Source organism: Fistularia commersonii, chromosome 21 (genome assembly GCF_037954325.1).
Source record: "Fistularia commersonii isolate RoL2024-O1a breed Wild chromosome 21, RoL_Fcom_v1.0, whole genome shotgun sequence".
NCBI classification, from domain to species: Eukaryota; Metazoa; Chordata; class Actinopteri; order Syngnathiformes; family Fistulariidae; genus Fistularia; species Fistularia commersonii.
In genome coordinates this window covers 11,867,430-11,889,873 of record NC_141304.1, presented here as the reverse complement: position 1 = coordinate 11,889,873, position 22,444 = coordinate 11,867,430, and the positions used below count along the sequence as shown (strand labels likewise).

The window sequence follows — 22,444 nt, the reverse complement described above, 5'->3', positions numbered from 1 at the left end:
GAACTTTTCTATGCACCGCTCTGGTCCAGGAAATATTCTGTGGGCAAAAAAGCAAAAGAAAACAATGAACACATCTATATTTGATTTCAGAATACACGATGTTCCAATCTGTCATAGAATGAAAAGGGGAATGTCGTGAGCGTTTGTGAAAACGTTTAATTTCCCAACTGCGGTCATACCATTAATCGCGTTGATACATTTTTCATTAAGCGTCACAACGAAGACATCATTCATTCCTCCATTTGCACCCGTGTCATTGAAATCAGCTCAAACTGATTGAATTTGATTAATCTAAAATCAGCCCTTCCTTTGCTGTCAATGCAGACATCCAGCAGTGCCATGATAATCCCATAATTCCAAAATCAATATTGCCTACGAACATACTCTATAGTACATAATAATAATGGTGATGATGAGGATAACAATAATAATAATAATAATAATAGTAATGATAATAATAATATAAGAATAATAAAAATAATAAGAACAACTTCATTTATCCCGAAGGAAATTGTTGTGCCAGTTTCAAGTAAAACATAACAATAATAAATAACAGTAGGAAATTGTATAAACAGTAAAAAAAAAGGGGGGGGGGAATAAGAAATACAAATAAAACTATAAAGTGTCAAAGTCAAGGCTATAAAGTGTTTTAAGGTCTTCAGTGCAAAGATTTGAACATTCCCTGCAGCTGAAGGGAGAGGAATTAAACTATATAATAATAATAATAATAATAATAATCACAGGATTGATTATAGTAATAATAATAATAATGATGATGATGATGATGATGATTTGGGCAAGTGAACGCTGATCCTCCCTTGCATAGGCAGAGTGTGTGCGGTGTGAAGTCCAGCCTCAGGAAGCGCCGGGCAGCACCTCCTGTTTCTCCACAAGAGCGCACCGGTTACATCAGTGTTGGAGATGCAAGCCAGCTGAAGACACATCTGCCGCTCCGCGCACCGAGGCGTCCTGCACGACCGATCACTTCCACCGGAGAGACGGACATGTTCGGCAAGTCCTCTTCTTTCCAGCTCGACTTCACCTCGACGACTTTGCATTTGGATTAAGTTTCATTTCGGAGGAAGACTTTCGGCGTCGGGGAAAAGGATGGCCACTGTCGGCACCCGTGGATGATGTTGACCCACAATGAACACAGGTTGGTTGGGAGTCCAGAATTTGGAGTACGGAATTTGAATGTTTTATATAAAATACAGACAGTTACATGTGAATGATTTATTTATTTCCTTGATTTTGATTCTCTCTTCTTTGATTTCTTTTTGTTGTTGTTGTATGGAAGGTATATTCAATGTTGAAATCCGATATTAATTGATTTAACCATCTTTATGACTTTTGAAGAGTGCGTGGGCTCATTTGTGCAGGAAATTTTAAAGTTGCGTGTTCATGCAACAAGCCCAGAATTTTAATCGTATTAAGTTGTATTGGTTAACAGGTGACATTTCAGGATGAAGACGGCGTCTGAAATCGTATATCCTGTGACTTTGCACAAAGCCAAGGTCCCCTTGTTTATCTCATCCTTTGTTTTCCAAACATTTGGTTTAATTGAATTCTTGTTGCATAATTCATATCCTGTTGTTTGCAGTTGGGTGCTTTGTCAGTCCGGGACCCTTGTTTTTTTTTCTGCCAGTTTTATTGTTCTTTGACACACTCAAAAGGCTTTTTCAGCAAAAATAAAGGGGGGGAAAAAAAGTGTGCGTGAGTGTCCGCATGCATGTGTGTGTGTGTGTGTGTGTGTTGCACGGTGTGTATTTTGTGAGAATTCTGGGAAGAATGAGGAGAAGGAAGTCCATTTGTGTTTTGAAAATGTGTACTCCTAGAGAGGTTCACGGCGGAGTGACGGGGGGCCATGCTGTTAATGTCCTTCCTGTGGACATCCTGTGTGGAGTCCTTCAAGGAGGACTGAACATGTTAGGAACTTTCTTCGGTGAATTAAAAATGTCCATGTTCACATTATTTGAAAGAGAATCGATAAATGGAGACCATCAAGGAAACGGGCTCAAAAAGACCAGTAAGACTTTTTTCTGGAGAAAAATCAGTGGACAGGCAGAGACACACACAGGGTTTAATAGGATGTGCGTCAGGGCAGGTACTCAATAACAGGAAGCGGCCAGGGGTGTGCACACTCGGTTAAGTATGGGTGTGTTTCATGACAGTTATAAATTTTATAATCAGCAGTCTTTAATGACATCACAATTTCACCGACAATTAATGAAAGAAATGTTAATGTGATAACTTGGATATTTTTATATTTGACATATTTAACCGTTTTTTTTTTTTTTTTATATTTTCATATTTTTTAATATGTTTTATATTTTATTTTTAACCAGTCACTTGTGTTGTTTCACTGTACACAACACATTTTGTGTTGCGATTCTTTTTTTTAAATGATATATTTTATAGTTTGGTTGTGATCGGACATCAACGTTTAACATCCACTTCTCCAACATGCATATGTCATTTCCCAGACAGTGAGGTGTTATTTTTTCCTCCTCTATGTACCGTGTGTCTCTGTTGTTTTTCCTGCTGATAATGTCCCCTGCAGCCTTATGCATGTCACAGACCGCTCTCCAGAACAGTGTTTCCCATTGCAAAATGTACACTCAGACTTTGCTATCCATATGTACAAAAACATGAAATATAAAACAAGATGTGCACAGCTTCAACAGATTTTATTTTTTGTTTTTGTTTTTTTTGCTTTTTTTTTTGTAGACATCCAAAAGCCACTGCAAGTCCCTCGGCCGAAGATCCGCAGTCACCTGACCATCAAAGTGCAGTCCAAGCTGATGTCAAGGCCTTGTTCCTTTGTGATTGGACCAAAACCTCCTGTCGCCCCCAAGCCCAGACCTCTGTATGAGCCCCCGCCGCAGGGGGAGACATGTCCCTCCCCGAGCCTCAGCAACGGAGACCTGGATCACTCAGACGGGGAGGTAGAAGATCTTCACGAAACAACCGTGCAGAGGCAGGAAAACAAGGAGACGAGTGAAGCGGAGGATGAGCCCGATGATATTATAGAAGGAGACGTAGAGGAGATCCGGAGCAGGGAGGTATCGATTAATAACGATGGCGACATAGACAGCGTTGGCTCTGAAGACACGGTCATTGCAGATGATACTACTGAGGATGAAAACACTGACGGTGACTTGAATCGGGTGCAAGAGGAAATCAATCAAAATGATAATAATACATCTGAAATTTCACTCCCGACGGGTGAAAATGAGGTGACGGCGGCAGCGAACGTGGAAGAAGAGGAGCGAGATCCTGGCGGAAATGTTGAAATAGACACGGATGAAAACGCGGAAGAACAAAACTGTGATCGAGAGCGCTCTCTCAACCGGGGTGAGCAGAACAACGGTATTGACATTAATAGAGACGCTGTCCATTGCGACCTGCTCATAAATGAGCCTGAGCTGGAGGCCGGAGGATTCGCATTCGGATTCAGCGTGCTCCCGACCGTAACAGAGGAGTATCCCTACGATGTGATCGGCCCGACGGACGACGCCAGCGATACCTGCGAGTCTTGCGACCCGGCCGAAACAGGAGATACAGAGGTATGGCAACCGGAACGTGCCACCAAGGACGTGTCCGGCTGTTTCCGATTCACATCCAGCACGGAAGACGTGTTCGGGCCGTATTCGGTCATCGAAGCCGTCCCGTCGGACGTTACCGGCACCGCCGATCCCGAGTGGGCTCAAGACGACGCCGATGAGAAGCCGTCCCATGAACTGCAAAAGTCAAACTGCTCGAACCAGGAACCTTATTACGTGTCATCGGATGACGTGGACAAACCGGAGGATGAAAAACCCGTCTTTTCGGAACAGGGCGACATCGAAGAGGAGGACGAGGCGAGGGATCATTCGGAAGACAAAGCTAAAGACGGCGAGTCGGCGGACGAGTATGCAGACATCGACGATTCTCTCTGCATTAAAGCAGACGATTTAGAGCAGGCCGAGTGCGTCTCGTCAGAGGATTACGTCGAGATAGGAGACGAGGACGAAGAAGAGGAGACGGAGAGGAAACACATCCGAGTAAAAACTGCAAAAGAGAGAACGGCCAAACGAGAACAGGCCTTCCTTAACCAAAGAAAAAGCTGCCAGCCTCGCCTCAGGTTATGCAACATCACAGTGCCGACAGACTTAGACCTGGGCCGAACCCCCGAGCTCACCAACAGGGTGGTGTTTGCGCACACCACCGAGGCCTTCGAAGAAGACATCGAGGAACTGGACTGTCATATCGTGCCTTACTACGAGGACACGGATTCAGACAGCGAGGAACACATTTACGAAGAGGCGGGGTTTGACTCCGAGGGGGAGAACTTTTTGAGCTTGGATAGAAAGACGATTGTGACACGTTCGCGTTCTTATTCCGGGAAAATTCCAGGTTACGTTCCCGAGACCGTACCGGAGGAGACGGTATCAGATTACCAGACGCACGACTACTGCACGGTGGCTCTTGATAAGAACAACGAACCGCTTTGCCACGTGAAGCCGCCCGGGGTCAACTCCATCCCGTCGATGAAGTCTCGTCGCTTCTTGTTGTACTCCCGTTCGGCCGAGGGTCAAGAACTGTCGTTGGCCAACCACGGCCTGAATGATGAAATCAGGATAAAGAGGAAAGATGACACTCTTTCCCTCCCATGTGTCATAACCTCTTCTGGAAGCTTCTCCCAGCGTAGTCATCAATCATCCAGCGGTGTTTCCACGCCAACGTCTCTAGTGGACATACCTCCGCCTTTCGAGCTGGCGTACATCACCAAGAGACCCGTGACTAAGAGTTCCCCGTCGCTCTTGAGCCAACACGAATCTAGTGAGAAACTTAAGAAAAAAAAGTCTTCCTTTAAGCGTTTCCTGGCACTGAAGTTCAAAAGGAAGTCAGAATCTAAAGGTTTTAGTGACGGGGCCGTTCGTTCTTCGCGTTCCTCTTCGGAGTCCAGCCACCACGGCCCGGCGAGGGTCATCGACCTTGACTGTCGAAGCACAGGCAGCTCTCCTCAACCCCAGTCACGCATTCTAAATGCTCAACAGCATTCGTCAGATCTATCGTCCCCCCTTGTCCTTTATAAAGACCACCAGAGAAGGAAAGGTGACCCCAAAGCTTTCGGCAGGGTCGTCTCGAGGGTCGAGTCTTTCGAGGAGCGGTCTCGGCGCTCTGCGATGCCGCTGCCTTTAACCAAACCCCGTTCCATCTCCTTCCCCAGTGCAGACACCTCTGACTATGAAAACATTCCAGCCATGAGTTCAGATTACGAGAACATCCAAATCCCCGGCAGGCCCACCAGATCCCACACCGTGACCGAGTTTTTCGAGGACCCCAACCGTATGACCGCTCCCTGCAATGAGAACGACGGCTACGTGGACATGAATAGCTTCCCGGGGATCGACAGCAAACCGCAAATGAGCAAAGTGGACGCCGAAAGGTATCGTAAATCTCATGTAAACCTTTAAAGAACTGTGTTACCTACTTAACAGATCTACAGACCAGATCAAACCTTTATACTCCACAGGATACATCTTAGAGTTGATCCGGAAAAGGAGAGTTTTGTGACTAAAACAGAATCATTTTCAGGGTGTCACTGTTTTGTCTCAAAGGGACAAACTATATTGCAAAATGTTCATTGTTCAACAATTTGAAAAAGGACAACTTGGACAACAAGGCTACTCCGGTGTGGGTTATAAATAATTTATTCTGTATGTTTACTTACTTAAAGTATACGTCGCAGCGTAGCAGCGAGCGAAGGTTGTCCACTCGGACACTCGCGCCGGACCTCTAATGGACTCTTGATCCAAAAGCCGACAGATATATTTATACTGTAGAATGAGCAGCGAGTACCTGATGGAGTAGAATCAGACCTCCCTCTTGTAGGATGAAGATCAGTGAGGGATGAGCAGCCTGCTGTGTCAGGCATCACTGGCGCTGGTAAGATGGACGGGGCTTTTGGGACAGCTTTCTCCTGTTTTTTTAATTTGGTGGATTTAGAGGTCACATCTGGTGCTGCCGCGTCCTTTTGCAGGTTTTAAATGCGGCAAACACACCGGGGTAATTGCGTAGCCGACCGGGCACGGATGATTCATTTGAGATTAAGTCATCACGGGCCGCAATTAGGAACGAAAAGCTGTGAAAGTATTCGCGATCGAGTATTTTCTCACAAGGATTTACGCGTGAGAGACGAAAACGTTTCAGGACGAGGACAAGGAGAAGTCAGATAAGAGAGGAAACAGAAATATAAGACGAGGGAGGCAAGAAAAAGGAGAATAGCAAAAGCGGTTCTCGTAATTGCTCCTCTGTACCTGACACCTATGGTTAAGTTTAGAAGTACCTTTATTAAAGTAGCTTTTTCACCGTTGCCTCTCTTTCACTGGACCCTTGAGGGACCGCAGGTTTTACTGCAGTGTGTGACAGAGTGAGGGATCACGGTAGGCAGACGGTACCGAATTATCCCGGCCTCAGTCAAAGCTCCAGCTGCTACAGGCCACAGTGTTTCCCCGGTCTTAATGAAATAGTTTTGTTTGATGGTCCGCGAGTGGTCAAAGAGACAGACCATTACCGAGCGCTCCCTAAAAAGGTTTAAGATAATCTTGGCGTAGACTTCTTCCATCTCTAAATGTCTTTTTATTTCTCATATGTCCTTCCTTTTATCGTTCATGTGGAGCCAATTCCAATTCCACAATTTTGCCCTGGGGCTACACTATCTCATACCTACATACAGATAGAAAAATTGGTTTGGGATTTCATTTATACACACACACACACACACACACACACACACACATATATATATATATGAAATTCCATTAATATAATAGATAAATAGATAACATGTGTGTATGTATGTATATATATATACATATATATATACAAATACACACTCATATGATATATACATAGAAATAATTTGACATATCCATATGTATATATAGCATTAATATGCCTTTATACCGTATCTACACGGAGGTGTGTGTGCTTGTGTATGTGTATGTGTGTATATATATATGTATATATATATATATATATATATATATATATATATATATATATACATATGTGTGTGTGTGTGTGTGTGTGTATACGCTAAGGGAACGCTAAAATAACATCACATCCTAGATCTGATGAATGAAATCTTCTTATTGAATGCTTTGTTCTTTACATAGTTAAATGTGCTGACGACACAATCACACAAAAATGATCAATAGAAATCAAATGGTTTAACCCATGGAGGTCTCGATATGGAGTCGCACTCAAAATTAAAACGTGAAAACACATGACGGGCTGATCCAACTTTGATATAATGTCCTTAAAACAAGTCAGAATGAACCAGTCTTGCTTCCTAAATGGACACTTTGATTTCACAGAAGTGTGATTGACTTGGAGTTACATTGTGTTGTTTAAGTCCTCCCGTTATTTTGTATATATTGATACACATACAGTATGTATACATGTATGTATATACACACACACACTTTCGGTGGCTTTTCATGACTTCTGTACTTGAGAATGGAGAATCGTTCCTATATTTGCGTCTTTTAGATTCTATACATTCCTCCACAGTAAAATCCTTCCATCTCCCGGACAATGATCGCCCAGTGTGGGCTCTTTTACAGTCGGTGATCTTATCGATAGGGCTCATTGTGCGGCGAAGGCCTCACACCACTCACAATGATGCAAAAAGCCTATCTGTCCTGTCACCTCCACTTCACCATTTTCCCCTTGAGGAGCTTCTGTTGCCAGGGCTACTCTTTGTGTCTCTTTAGGGGTCTGTTTTACATTTATTTGAGTGCAAATGCATGGATGTGCATCCAATATCCTCACTGTGTGTGTGGTATTTGTCCAAGCTATTATTCGTGCATCATCCTCTGAGCTCTTAAGAGCTCGGCTTCGTTTGTATCCCGGACTGACCGGCCGATGAAGGTAGTGATTTATCATGGACGCAGTCAGTAGTCAACATGGCTTTATATACAAAGAGAAAACAGGGAGTTTAGTGTTGAGAAGATTGACCAAATAGCCTCAAAGCTCTGCACAAAAGGGACCTGTGACAGTGGCCAACATAAAATTTGCCTTGGCTTCATCCCACCTGTGGTTTTTTCCATGGGTGATTAATGTATATCATTATTCAAACTACTGCTGGAAGTGTTCAGGCTAAGCAAAGAGACAAGTTCATTAGCAAGCTTCCATGGTACAAAGTGGACACAACAAAGGGCATACCAACATTTGTGACTCATTCTAGACCTGGCTACGGTTTGTGTGTGTGTGTGTGTGTGTGTGTGTGTGTGTGTGTGTGTGTGTGTGTGTGAGCACATGCATGTTTAAGTGCACAAGCTCACACAAACTTGCTGCTTTATCAAAATGAAGCTCTTGCTGCAGTCTCAGCACAATTGTCCTGGCCAAGCAGCAGTGTGGGAACAAACGAGCAAGAGGGGAAAAAAAACAAACTTGTTTAAGCAAAAAAAAAAAGAAAATCCACGATTTGTGCCTTTATTCGCCTTTGAGACCAGTAATTTTTATTTATGTCCGTTTTAAGACGCTCCATGTGTATAATGTAGATATGCAGCTGTCCCTGTCCAGTGCTAAAGTTGGTGATTCTAATACAATCAGCGCTGCACATCTGTAGCACACTTTGTGCTGTTGTTTCACTCGCAAGAGTCCAGCTAGCGCCGCCGCGGCCCGCTACACGTCCTCCATCCACTGTTAAATCAGCAGCGATGAAGGAACCATCTTAGTAAGTCGTCGTACCGGGCGGTGATTGTGTGGCGAGGTGGCGGGCCGGGTGTGTCGTTCGCTCGCCAGGCCTCTCGCCAGGCATTCTGAGGTCATTGCCAGGTCATCTCCGGGGAGGAAGTGTCCAGCCTAGGAGCTTCCAACCAGCCTGTTTACAGGAAATGCAGCACAAGGGTGGGGCAGTGGCTGGAGTCAGGGAGATGGAGGCAGGGGATGACAGATAGGATGGAAGTGAGAGAAAGGGGTCACAATGAAGGTTCCCAGACACTCCCTTAAACAAAAAGATGAGGTGTGGTCCTTTCAGGAATTCCAGGTCTGCTTTTTATTGTTCCGCCTACAGGAATGCCTCCTGTACCCGTCATACACACATTCTTAAAATCGAAGGGCACGCAGTTCGGCGGCTCACAATGAGGTTGTAAAATCATTTAATGCCAGCGTAATGATCGAGTCAGTCGCTCTGTCGGGTTGTTATTGTTAGAAATTACATCGCAAGTCGGCAGAATCAAGGAATCCGTTTTTTTCAACAATCTGTACATCGCACAGGTTTCACAGAAGCGTGTTGTCTTCAAACCAAAAACAAATTAAAACAGCCGCCATTCTCATAATTCCTCTATTAATGCACATGTTCCCCCTAGTTTCCTGACAAATGAACCTATGCAGGTGCACCTATTTTCTGTAATAGGGCCATTTTGAGTGAAAAAGGGTGCATTTGATTGCACCCGAAAAATATTTTAATCCTCAGAAAGTTTAGCTGTTCAATTGAATCACCTATTATAGGCACCATCAAATCCCCTCTGCTTTTTCTTCAGTCATTTTTGCTTCTTTTGAATTTGACACAGTAGATTTAACTTTGCCGGGTTATAAAAGTCACTACAGTCAGGTGGCTTAATAGCATTTCAATCTAATGGTCTTGTTAAAAGTATTTGCGCATTAGCGTACACATGCTATGTTTGGGCTTTTAGAAAAATTGGTAACCAGGAAGAGAAATTATAGAAACTCCCTGCAAAAGCATGAAACATAATCGCTCTTCACCAAAGAAACAAATTGAACATTTCTTACGCCTGATTTGATATCAGATGTTGATGTCGATGGTTGAGACCGAAAACTGTGAATCCCCAGTAATTCCTTTATTTTCACTCCGAATTAAGAAAAGAACGAGTTCTGGTCCTTCTCACCTTTTGTGTTTCTTTCCTAAAATCATTTAGTAATACATACTAGGTTGATTTTTCTGCTCCCAAGTCCCCCCCCAGAAGTAACAGTGTGTGTGTGTGTGCGTGTGTGTGTGTGTGTGTGTGTGTGTGTGTGTGTATAGTAAGCTTTTCTATGAATTGTTGTACGGATCCAAACGGAATTGTGCATAAATTCACATGAAAAGCTGTCATATTATTATAATATTCCACTTTTGGGTGCATTCTGGTGTCTCGTGAGTTATGACCAATAAATTAAATCCAGCTTGTAGAATGAAGTTGCCAGGTGTCATAACTTTACAGTTTGCATTTTTAATGGTTGCCTAAATGCATAGACTACTAAAATGACTTCTCTGTCTTGAGCCACTTGCATTAATACAAAGTTGACATGCTCCTGCATTAATACAATTCATATTTTGGGAGTTATTGTGGATTGTGTGTGTTTTTTTAATTATTTATTGACTAATTTGTGTTTCCAAGCTGGTAGATATTCATCTTGTAGAGGGCAGGAAAAGATGTACAGCGCAGAAACCAAATTTAAAGAAAAGGGTTCATCTCTTTATGAAATAGCGAATGCAAAATCGGAGATAACTCAAGGGTTGATTTCTCCGTCTTAACTTTTTTTCTGATTCTGATTCTGAACTTCTCGACTATTAATAAGACAAAAAAAGCATTTTTTGTGTATATCATTTACTTTGAGCGTTCTGTGTTTAGGTTCTCCCGTATGGCAGGGCTCTCTATGAAACAGTTACGCTATGAGTGATCAAGGTAGCTGCAAATAGTCATTGTTGTCCCCGGGGTTGCTTTTAGATTATTACTGATTCGTCACTCTGGGAATAAAAACTCTGATAAACATACTGAGTGGGTCTTAATGGGCCGGAGGTCACTTATAATTACCACAGGTAGCATTTAAAAGGATTACATGCACTGACCTTCACCCCCACCCCCGCCCCAGCCAACCGCCATCTGGATAAAGCAGCACTGAAGGATTATCAGTGTACATACTGTACATAACTGTGCCATCTGAGCCAGGAAGAGAGAACCAGGAAAGGGGATTTAATGTTGTCAGTGGACTGGACAAGAGCCGGAATTCATATATAAGGCAGGAATAAAATACACGATACAACAGTTAATCGTTTACATAAAAATATAGTTATAGTCTTCGTGAACATTTAGGTAATTTGCTGAGCAGGATGAAGTTTCACAGCAAGAGAGCAATTTAAGTATGTCAGGGTTTTTTGTTTTTTTTTTCCACATCTGCATTTAGATAGAATCCTGCTATAGTCGTTGAATGGAAGCGGATTTGCAGAAAATGTGAAACGCTTCAGTAATTTGGTTGTTAAAATTCTTTGACGGCAGTTTAAACCACAGCCGCTGAAGACGTGCTATAATGTGGATGTTATTATATCATTAACTATTTATTATCTGTGATATTTCTGGAGCGCTGTATGGGATTTTTTTCAATGTGTTGTCATACTGTTTCATCTAACTCCTTGCAGTGCCTACACAGAGCCTTTCCCTTTGACCTCAGTCTCTGCGGGGCAATCGGCCGACGAAGACCACGGCCGAACCTCCGAGGAGGAAGAAGGCGCCGCAGAGCAGAGTTACGACAAACAGGTAAATTACGAGATACAGCATTATTCGTTGAATCAAAAAGTCAAACAATGAAATCATGCTGTGATGTTCCCCCATTAATGTTTCAGCCTACTCTTATTAAGTTTGAACCTTAAATATTCAAGAAGAGGCTGAAAAGCTTTAAAATAAAAATGACTTGATACCATAAAAAGTCGGCCAGACGGATATCTAATGAGCGCTTATCTTCTTTAAAATGCATTACAAACTAATTGCTCTCAGAATCAAAAGCAAGCGTTTCATTATGCGTTCATCCATTATGAGACGTTCAACGGATGGGGATTCATATTTTTTATCGCCGTTTAAACTGTTGTGAACTTGCTCCGTCTTCCTGAAAGCAAATTAAATGCAATGAAATAGAAAGACATAATCTGCACTATTAAAAGCGACGGCGTCTCGGTTTCTTTTGGGTCTATTTTGAGGAAATAATAATCAGCCCGCTTTAAAACTGTATGTGTGAATGTCAAACACAGGAAAAAATAACACCATCAAATGGGTTTAGTATCATGTCTGGAATTGGATGTTTTCAAGCCAGTGATTAGCCTTAGAAATCAATGTCCAGCATTGTCAGCATCACACACACACATTTCCTCATACATAATACATCTGAATTTCAACTTAAGAAGCCCCCCCCCCCCCCCCCCCCCCTTATGTCAGTGCTGCACTTTAATGAAATAATCATTCTTATTTTGACAGGAAATATCTAAAAAAAAAAGAAGCAGGAGCGCTTTTTCATCTGTCACCTCGGCTGCTGTGTCGCCTTTCCTTTTAATGTTTCAGAGCAATAAGTGTCCGGAGAGGGCCTTTACACATTAGCCTTGTTCATCCATCTCCCGCTGTTCTTTCTCCCCGTCGCACAGATTGATGGGCGATCCCGTGCGTTCTACGTCGCCAAAGAGCTTGTTGACTCAGAGAGGCTGTGAGTATCTCCACTCGAGGGAGGAGAGCTTCTCCCATGCCGGATCGCATGCAGATTTTAAGGGCTATTTTGCCTTCGGTACCCCCGCTGTGTGAAGCGCTATCTCCATCAGCCAATTAAATAAAGGCATTTTCTGACTGATTAAATACACTATTTTATCCCAAATGCGCAAGGTCTTCATCATGCATGCTTTAAATCGGGGATGTCAAACTCATTTTGGTCCATATACGGTCCAATTTTAATGTCAAGGGGGCCGGACCGGTAAAATCATTAACTAAAAGTGACACTAAGTCCAAATTGTTCCTTTGTTTCAGCGTAAAGGAGGTAAACAGGTAAATTATAAAAATCTTTATATGTAATGAACTTTTCCTGTAAAAAAATGAATATTAAAAAAGAATTGATGAAATTACACCCTAAAGATATTGCTAGAAGAGAAAATCTTGTCACTGTGGGAAGATTTGACACTAGAATTTATTAGAAAATGGTCCAATGTTTACAAGGCTAATGTTGGCTATTCTGGTTATTAAATCAATGTATTTAATTTTGCCCATTTTTTTTTTGCTATCGTTTTTTTGTTTTCATAGAAATAAGAAAAGGAAACATTGTTAAAACAATGTGACTAGATGTTTTTTCATCAAAAAATCATTTTGTTTTCAAATTTTGAAGCAAAAAATTCTTCAAAAAGTTACTTTTTCATTAACCGTTTTTTTTTTTTAAACCCACCGGATAAAACCCCCAGATGTATGTGAGAAAAAAAACCCACGGGCCGCACTAACACAAAGATTTAATTTCAGGCAGGGGGGCCACTTGGAAGGATTATTTGCATTGCATTAATTTAAATTCTTTTTTTTTTTTTGGTTTTACAGACACGTCGGTGCCCTCAAGTATCTCGAAGAGGTAGGAAAATCACGGCGTAGCATTAGCTCTTAATGCATCTCCCTCTTCCTATCCCACTTTCTAGAAAACCATCTGATAACATCGCGTCCTGTGCGTCTGCCCCCCCCCCCCCAGTCTCTGTCTCCCACCTCCCCCCTACTATAACGCCGCGTTTAGGGTTTATCAATGTTGTTGCAGCAAGATCTACTTCCTGGTCTTGACAAAGTTGACATGCTTAACTCTGGTGTGGTCAGTTGTGAAGTGAAGCAGTGCGTGCACACCGGGCTCTCGCTGATGCTGTCCTTACATCCTTGCTTTGCTGATACGCCGAGTCGAACGCTCAGCCACCTGGAGGTCATGAAAAGGCTGTTTGGGTCTTTTAACACTGATATACGGAAAATCGCAATCTTAGCTCGGTTATAATGGGAGAAAAACAGGTATTTTCAAATCTATCAAGTTTTGAATTGAGTTTGAAATCACCCAAGCAAATTGTGGTATGAAAAAGCGATCACCAAATTAAGTACTCTTAAGAATCGCCAGAAATATGTTGAGAGATACAATTGTTTGACGAAACCGGGATTCGCCAAATCACTTGAAAGTTTCATTTCGTTCCTCCGAGTCATTCCGTGCGTCGACATTTGCGTCTCCCGATTCCAACCGCCGTAATCCGTGACTTGGGATTTAAAGGTGAGGTCAGTCATGCGCAGAGCAGACATTTAAAAACTTTTTTTTTTTCATATCATTGATCACGCGCTGGCTGTCAGAGCCGGGGTCGGCATCGCAAAGATAGAATCTTATCCAACCAACCACACAAAATAAATCGGTGGACACTTGAGAAAAAGTTTTATTGGAGAGGTATGGCTGGTACAGCGCGGCAGAGCTGCTATTAAGGTTATGTTTGCTGTTACAGATCTGACAGGTAGAGTCATTGAACCTGGAGAGGTCCATCAGTCAGCCTGTACCTTGTAACCTTGTTTGAGGTCATACCCTGAATTTCTTATGTGTGGCCCCTCAACTGTGATTTATGAACGCTTGCGCTCGATGCAAAAGCTGCTGCTCTGTCAGATGTGTAATTTGATGCCATTAAGTGCTAATAATGCAAATATTATACAATAGACCACTCTAATGGACCCAAGTCTGCAGCCTTATCGCGCCGCGCTGTTATATTAATTAGCCGCGCTGCGTCAAAGCACAGGTAGCGAGGCAGGAGCGCGCTGTATAACCTGCACTGTGGCATCTCTTTTGTGTGGCATCCATATTCACAATTTTTTGCTTTTTAGCAGGTGACCTTGGCGGGTGTTTATCCACATTGTTGCCATGCCACTCAATTGAATCTTTTTGCCACCTTTCAAAGGTGACATTGAAGGCTTTTTCATCATCCTGTTGCATAATGCATGGGTACAGTGTTTTATAGGGTCTCATTATTCCACATGCAGCGATCTGCTGAGATATTAGTTAGTGTTTGATACAGACTGATGTTCTGATTAGCGAGAAAAAGCGTAAATCAGCAAGAGAGCGTGGCACTGGCAAAACACGCACCGATGCAATTTGGGGAGAAAAACAAACAAGAGCCACGCATGAGCTATTGTTCCATTGTTTGATCAGGGATAGCAAGAATACAAAGAATTTCCAGACCCCTTCTCTACATAGGAAGGGAAGCCAGGCTCGTCCTCGAAATGATTTTCCCTACAACGGCTTCAGTATATGAAGCAGGGACTTATTATTTTCTACGGGTTTGTGGCGTTTGACCTCAGACCAGACTCTCTCTGCTGAGTTATGACTGAGCATGAGCGGCTGTTCAACCAACTGCTTAAATTTGGCTCTTAACCCCTTTCCCCCCTTCCCTTACGTGAAAAAAAAAACGGTAGAGAATAGACACAAGAAAATTGAGAGTGAAGCTCCAGAGCTCCTCTCATTCACGCATCACTGTGTGTGTGTGTGTGTGTGTGTGTGTGTAACCCGGGAGACCGAGCCAGCCGCAGCCTCTGAGCCTTTCGAGAAGCTGACCTGATGAATGGTATCTCATATGAGATGGAGTGCGCATGATGAACGGCACGTTATGGAGCGCCCAGTGTCACCGCATTATCTCATGGCCGACTGGGACATCTGTATTTGTTTTATGTCTTTGCTTTACTTAGAACTGGAATAAACGGGCTCCGATTGGCTCATCCCCCCGACGGCCCGTGGTTTTATGTATGATGTTACGATTGTCAACAGCCTCGCCTGCGGAGAAAACAGATTTCCGAGCAGGCTGGGATCTCCTGACATTCACCTACTTTCGGCTACAACGTGTCCCTGTATCCTGAAAGGATGAACGACTCTACCATTTTTTTTTTCCCCTCTCCCCTGTGTCTTAACTTGTCATGTAAATCCTTTTAGCGAAGATAGCGACATACATACGTTTTATACCGAGGTAGCTGCGTGAAAAGCTGATCTGAGTAGAAGCACCGACTCGACTTGGAAGGCTCTCGAATGTAAAATATAGGCATTTAGCCTTTTCACGAGTAAACATTGTGAAGATAGATCATTTTAAAAAATAATATCAACTGTGTTTGTGCCAACAAAAGAATATCCAACATTGCAATCATACATATACAAAATAAGTAATCGTGATTTTATGAACGAAAGGGTGAATGAGTAAGAATAAATTACCTTTTTTTTTTTTTCTTTGAGTATTTATTTTAGCTCTTTCATAATTAATTACACTGAATTATAGCTAATTCTCCTCTAGGCAAATATTGCATCTATAAGTTGCGTTCATAATATCGCATATTCTTTCTCTTACTTCTTCTTCGTTTGAAATTTGCGTCTGTAATTGCATTCGATTAAAACCGAATGTACGGCCGTCGGAAGATATGAAGTTAAAGTTAAAAGAGAATGAGAAAAATAAAAGCCCGTCCCTGGGGATCCGACTTAATTGCCGAAACAAAGTCGCTTGCTTGTACCGCTGACTGTTTGTCACTATCGATACAACTACGCACGTGTTGTTATCTTCTTAATAGGCTTTCTCTCACCACATTCCTCCGGGGCTTTTCGTTTTTTTTTTTTTGTCTGCGGAAAGAAAGAAAAACACAGCCGCTGTGTACAAAACTCTCATTGTACCAAGGTCATTATGCAACACCTGGTGTTTTAACTCAAGTGCAGGGGCAGCCGCCTTTTCCTGATGGAGCCCAAAGTAGTGTCACGGGAGGTCACCGTCCCTTCGCGAGGCAATGTGAAGGATTGGTGACAGGAAGGATGTTTAGGAGGATCTGACCATCCTTCCTTCCTTCCTTCCTTCCTTCCTTCCTTCCCTCCTTCCTTCCATTTTCTCCCCAGCTTCATTCCTCATTCCTCTCCGCCTGTTTCATTTCTCCCGCTCCCTCCCTCACTTCCTCCTTCCACCCTTTTCCTTCATTCCTCTCGCGTTTGTCCCTCCCCGTCAAACGCCCGCCGTCATGCCTACTCCGCGTTCTCATCCCGCCTCTTTCTAATCCCGCGCAGGACTTCAGGCTCGCCGTGGCCGAGGCAGTCGGCGAGGAGGGCGAGCCGGTCCTGGAGGAGCAACGGTTGGGGGAAATACTCGGTGCACTCCCTCAGATCCACAGCCTCCACAGCAGCCTCCTCACGGAGCTGGAAGAGCGCATTAGTCAGTGGTACGAAACAACCTGGACAACGACGATCGCTCCGATGTTGTCATATAATTTAACGTAGCGGTGTATTTTATGTTGTCGAAAAAGCTAAAGCTACATCAAACTAATGGGACACGGATGCGCGGCGGAGTAGAGAGACATCCACGGGGGTGATAATTAATTCTCCTCTGAGGTCACAATAATCACTTCATGCCGTCCTAACGGGCTTTAAAATGCACAGTTAGACAATGTGATAATGAGAGAGATAATTCTTCAATCAAAAGGCGACACCTAAAGCGCATCGGTTCACACGTGCAAATGGCACTTTTCTCTCTTGTACTTTTGTTCCGATGAAATGTCTTTGTTTCGGAGAAGGAGGAACGTGAGAATCCAGCCGGTCCATCGGTCAAGTTATTTTTAGAGGCCAATGAATGAATCAATTTGAAAGAATGGTGTTTTCTGATATGATCATATTGGATATTAATTCCCAGCAGGTCCCAGCAGGACACAAGATTATTTTTAGATTTATATTTCGTTGAATGTAGGTCATGATCTCAATGCCCGGACATTTAATTCTCATTGCAGGTGATGCTAATGTTGTGTAAATTCAACTTCCCGCTGGCCAAAAGCAGGCATTCACACGTCATAAATCCTGAAACCCTTGCGTCAAACATCTATATTTATCGTGAAACCTGTTTTGCTTCTCCTCATTCTGCACCAAAACATGACTATCTGGTGTTAAATTGAAATTTGCCGCCGGCAGTTGTAAGTATAAAATACTTCGGACTTTACTGAAGTCCCTTGAATCGCAATTTTTCTTGCAGAAATTAGGGGTATATCTTCCATTAATCCCAGTTCGGCGTGGTTGCTTCCCATCTCCTTTCCACAATGTCCGTGTTAATGTTTCGGCATAAATCTTCATAAATGCCTCGTTATTTCATTTTGACACTCAAATATTATAAAAAAGAGACAAAAAAATGATCCTTAAGAGACAATTACGGAGAGCAGTCACATCAAATTACACTTTAATCATGTAAAGACGGTAAGGGTTTACTTTGTTACGCAGCTCACGGCCGCAAACAGAATACTCTGTCAAGGTTTGTCAAGCCCCGCTGAGGAGCCGGAGGAATTTAATAACCGACGCTGAAGTGACAAGGCCAATGAGAAACACATGTACTCACATTCAAAGTACATTTCTCACACCTGGAATGCACTGGATAGCACAGTTACTTTTATTTCATTACATTTTACTGCCGGACAATACGGGTCATTAAATCTCAAATGCGTTTGACTTCTCTGCATAGGGAGGAGAGCCAAAGGGTGGTCGACGTCATCCTGTCACGTCAAGAGGACTTTAAGGTGTTCGACACCTATATCTCCGAGTATGATCGCAGCATGTCCCTGCTGGAGGAGAGCTGCAGGGACAACCCGGCCTTTGCCGCCATCGTCAAGAGATTTGAGGTAAAACTCGCGGACGACACGTTGACCAAATGAAGGGAACGCTTGACAGCATCTCTTGCCAAAATGGGCTATTCGTACGGCGCCAATAGACCATGTTTTTTGTTTTGGTTTAAATCGCTGCATGCTGCCAAATAATCCTCTTTAAAAAGGGGGACTGGACGCATTTTCCTCGGGGTCATATATATTCAAAATGTCAAGTTCCGCATTCGTTTTGGGGAAAGTCAAGCCGCATGGGTGTTTCCACTGTGCGGAGATAAAAACCTCGTAGCTCTCGGCTCAGATTTGGCCGCCCGGCTTCAATGAAAAAAACGTAGCCCTTCATAACTGTCGCTAACCTTAACTCTCCGCTACATTTCAAATTTATTACTGTCGCGTTTTAAATCCATTCAGCACCAAATGGACGGAAAAAACAGTGAACGTGCCTAATCCACTTGACTGTCTGAGTACATGAATTGTAATCCCGACACATATAATCAGCACTTTATGTAAAGAGAATTCGCTGACTCCACATAGGTAACAATAGACACATGAAAACCAGAAGCACGTGGTTCTGCATTAAAACCAGCTATTGATAACCAAAACAATAGATTTCTAATTTTCATGCAGCTGCATGTGGATCCATAAAATGGATCCAGTGTTTACAAAGTGGAACCCCCCCCTCATGCACATAAATCAACTGGGACAGAGAGAAATGACAAAACATTTGTTTCAGCTTTGACTGATGAGTTTTGGTTTCAATATGACTGAGACGGATTAATATGCGGAGACGAGATACACGTCCTCTTCATGCTTAGGGTGTGAGTTTTCATTCATGCGCAGATTGGATTTGTAATTGTAAATTGCAAAATAGCAGTTAAAATGCTCAAGCCCCGCCAACACGACTACATTTTGTATCATGTAAAAATTGGGGATGAGGAAAATACACCTTGGGATCTTATATTGCGCTAATGCTTCCCCTGTCGCTCTATTAATCTCCACTCAAAGGGAGAAAATGTGAAACATTTTTAAAATGGGAGCTGGCAATTCACTGGAACTGCCTGGTTTTCCCAGGACGCCTGTTCGATCTCAACTCCGGTTTTACTCAAATTCCACGCTCTATCAACACCATGCTGTGCGCCGCTTTGCTGGAAGTGGCTGACGTGATTGGTCCAAATGTTCCCGCCTTGATAAGAAAAACAGATGGAAGATGCACACGCTAACTGTCTTTCGCTTGTGAATATTCAATGGCAACTGTCCTCTTCCCGGGATAACTTTGTCTCTGGCAGACGTCAGCAGGGCTCATGTACATAGAAAGAAGGGATGGTGGTAGATGAAGTCTCTTGGCCGCGTATAGAGCGTAGTGACCTCTTGCATCCTGCCGCGTATTTTTATATAATTTTGTCAGCCGTTGATTTCGCCCAAATTGCCCTTGGTCAAGGTCGATTTCAGATGTTTTTGTCGTTTTTGGAGTTCGTTCATGTTATGATGCATTAATGCCGAACTGCGGACGCTGTGAATCCGCTGGTCTGTAGAGAAAGGCAAATGGATAAAATATGGAGTTCACAACGACATTTGAAAGTCAAAAACTATTATATCAATAACTCGCTTGACATGCTTTAAATATAGAGCATATACAGGACTGTCTCAGAAAATTAGAATATTGTGATAAAGTTATCTGGAATTAAAAAAACAAAAATTACTTTTTCATGATATTCTAATATTTTGAGATGGGATTTTTGAGTTTTCTTAAGATATAGGCATAATCAGCAATATTAAAATAATAAAAGGCTTGCAATATTTGAGTTGATTTGTAATGAATCCAGAATGTATGACATTTTTGTATTTGTAATTGCATTACAGAAGATAAAGAACTTTATCACAATATTCTAATTTTCTGAGACAGTCCTGTAAGTACCATTAGCAAAATGAAAGAAATAATTAGGATGCAAAATGTAACCCCAAGTTGCAGTCAAGATCAAATTAAAAACCTTGAAATAACTGCCTCTCACAGTGATAAATAACTTGGCCCCTGTTAAAATTCAACATGAAATCGATATCATGAAATCCAAAAAAAAAAACATGAATTCTTAATAGCAAAACTTAAAAACCAGATTGATATGAACAGCGATGAGATGTCCTGATATCAATGTTACAGGCTCGAGACCGTCTTGTACCTAATGTTAATTTTTCCTGTGATTTACGTGGCTTACTCAGTGGGAAAGACCGTATCATTTTTAATTGCGACAAGTTCACCGCATCTCTCAGCGTTATGTGCGCACCCTTCTCCACTCAGCTTTGTCATATTGCCCGTAAGTCTGAAGCCGGGTAGCCGTTCTTCCTCTCTCCCACGCAGGGTTATTGTGCGTGTGATGCAGGAGATAGTGATGGATGCTGCGCTGAATCAAAACACCGCCTTGGGACCTGCACGGCGTGCGTGACCTCGCTGTAATGAGGCCGAGGGCAGACGGGAGAGAGTGCATGGCGGATTGTGCGGGTCAGGATACACTTTACCCACAGCCAAGACCACATGTGTCAAAGCCCAGGCCTGTGGGCCAAATGTGGTCCGCCACGTCATTTTACGTGGCCCGCGAGAACATATTAAAAGGTCTTAAAATCTCAAGATAAATAAGTCAAACGCGTGCATTGACCAGAAATTACATTTCCCACAATTCATGCGAAGTGACGGCGTCCCGCCATCAGATCGCAGTGTTTCCACATTGATGCTTGTTTCAACAAGTGGATTACAAATGATCTTTAAATGTTCAGTAAGAGAAAAATTGATGCGGATGGAAGGTTGTTTTAAGAAAATGGGAATGCATGTGTAACATTTTGGATTTGAATGAGTAATAAACAACAATAAGGAGTATTTACATGTATTTATGCTACATTTTTACTGTTAATGTTACATGTGGCCCTCAGTCAAATGAGTTTTACTCCCGGCCTAAACAAATGACGGTCGATTACCATAATTTCTGGAAACGAACATAAGCCACACAGGCTAAATCTAACTAAATAAATATATGAGTACCTATATAGGCCACACTTGTCTTAAAGCCACAGGTGTCCATGTTGTAACATGTAATTTTACACAGAAACTTTTTTTTTTAACTTTTAATTAAATACATGCCGGTAACATTAACAAAAACATACTGAAAATGCTTTTTCCCGAACCGTGCCTGTAACACGGCTGATGAAAAAGTTGAAAAAGTAATAAATCACAAAAAGGAAAAGTCCTTCCAGCCAGCCATTTTCTCTCCCGCCTTTGTCCTCCTCCAGCTGATCACTATCTCGTTCTTCCTCCTGCGCACTAAAACCATTAACATCGTCTTCTTCGGCGTTAGAATTAAACAGCCTCAGAATTTTACGGTCATTTCATCCGTCCGATGTGACGTGGATGAATGTTTTGGCGGCACGAAATTCGTTAGCCTCCAAAAAAACCTATAAATTAGCCGCATCGTTGTTTAAACCGCAGCGTTCACGGTATTTGTGGTTTTCATTCCATATATTTTTATGTCTCAGTCATTTATTTGTATTGAAAAACCTTTCATTCTTCATCAACGGCAGCCAATCTCTTCTCCCGCTCCTCTCTTGCGAGCTTCCGTCGAACATGTCCGTCGCCGGCCTCCTTCCTTCCCTGACACCTTTCTTGTTACGAGGCAAAGTACAGCAATATAAGTGGTAGTAATTTCATTGTGGGTGTGATGACAGTGATGAAGTATCCACAAACCCTGATCAGATCAGCGTTAGACCCTTACAGGATTAGCGCCTCCTCTCCACAGCCAGTTCCTTGTTTACCAACCATCTATAAACATTACGCCAGCACAGAGTGATAGGAGGACATACGTTTGTGTTCCTCTTCCGAGCATCATCCGTGTTTTTTTTTTTTTTTTTTTAGCTCGGGGGTGTATCCATGCGCCGATTTAATGAATCGAGCGGTTTTATGAAATGTATTTCCAAATGACCGCTCCGGCTTTGATTTATATTCAAGTCATGGTGCATGTTTGGGGCAAAAGCCTGCGTCTTTTGTTTTGTTTTGTATTTTCCTCGTGTGC

General features: G+C 42.6%; 1 protein-coding gene across 2 annotated transcripts in view; it reads left to right on the top strand.

The window, feature by feature from the left end:
• The first annotated feature begins 900 nt into the window (after positions 1-900).
• fgd5a (FYVE, RhoGEF and PH domain containing 5a) overlaps positions 901-22,444 on the top strand; it is a 32,302-nt gene continuing 10,758 nt past the window's right edge. For both annotated transcript variants that reach the window (XM_086168468.1, XM_086168469.1), the window contains exons 1-7: positions 901-1,156; positions 2,728-5,431; positions 11,414-11,531; positions 12,407-12,465; positions 13,332-13,362; positions 16,825-16,976; positions 18,257-18,413. In XM_086168468.1, coding sequence (XP_086024594.1) covers positions 1,147-1,156; positions 2,728-5,431; positions 11,414-11,531; positions 12,407-12,465; positions 13,332-13,362; positions 16,825-16,976; positions 18,257-18,413 — 3,231 coding nt within the window. In that variant the 5' untranslated portion in view covers positions 901-1,146. The remainder of the gene's footprint in view (positions 1,157-2,727; positions 5,432-11,413; positions 11,532-12,406; positions 12,466-13,331; positions 13,363-16,824; positions 16,977-18,256; positions 18,414-22,444) is intronic.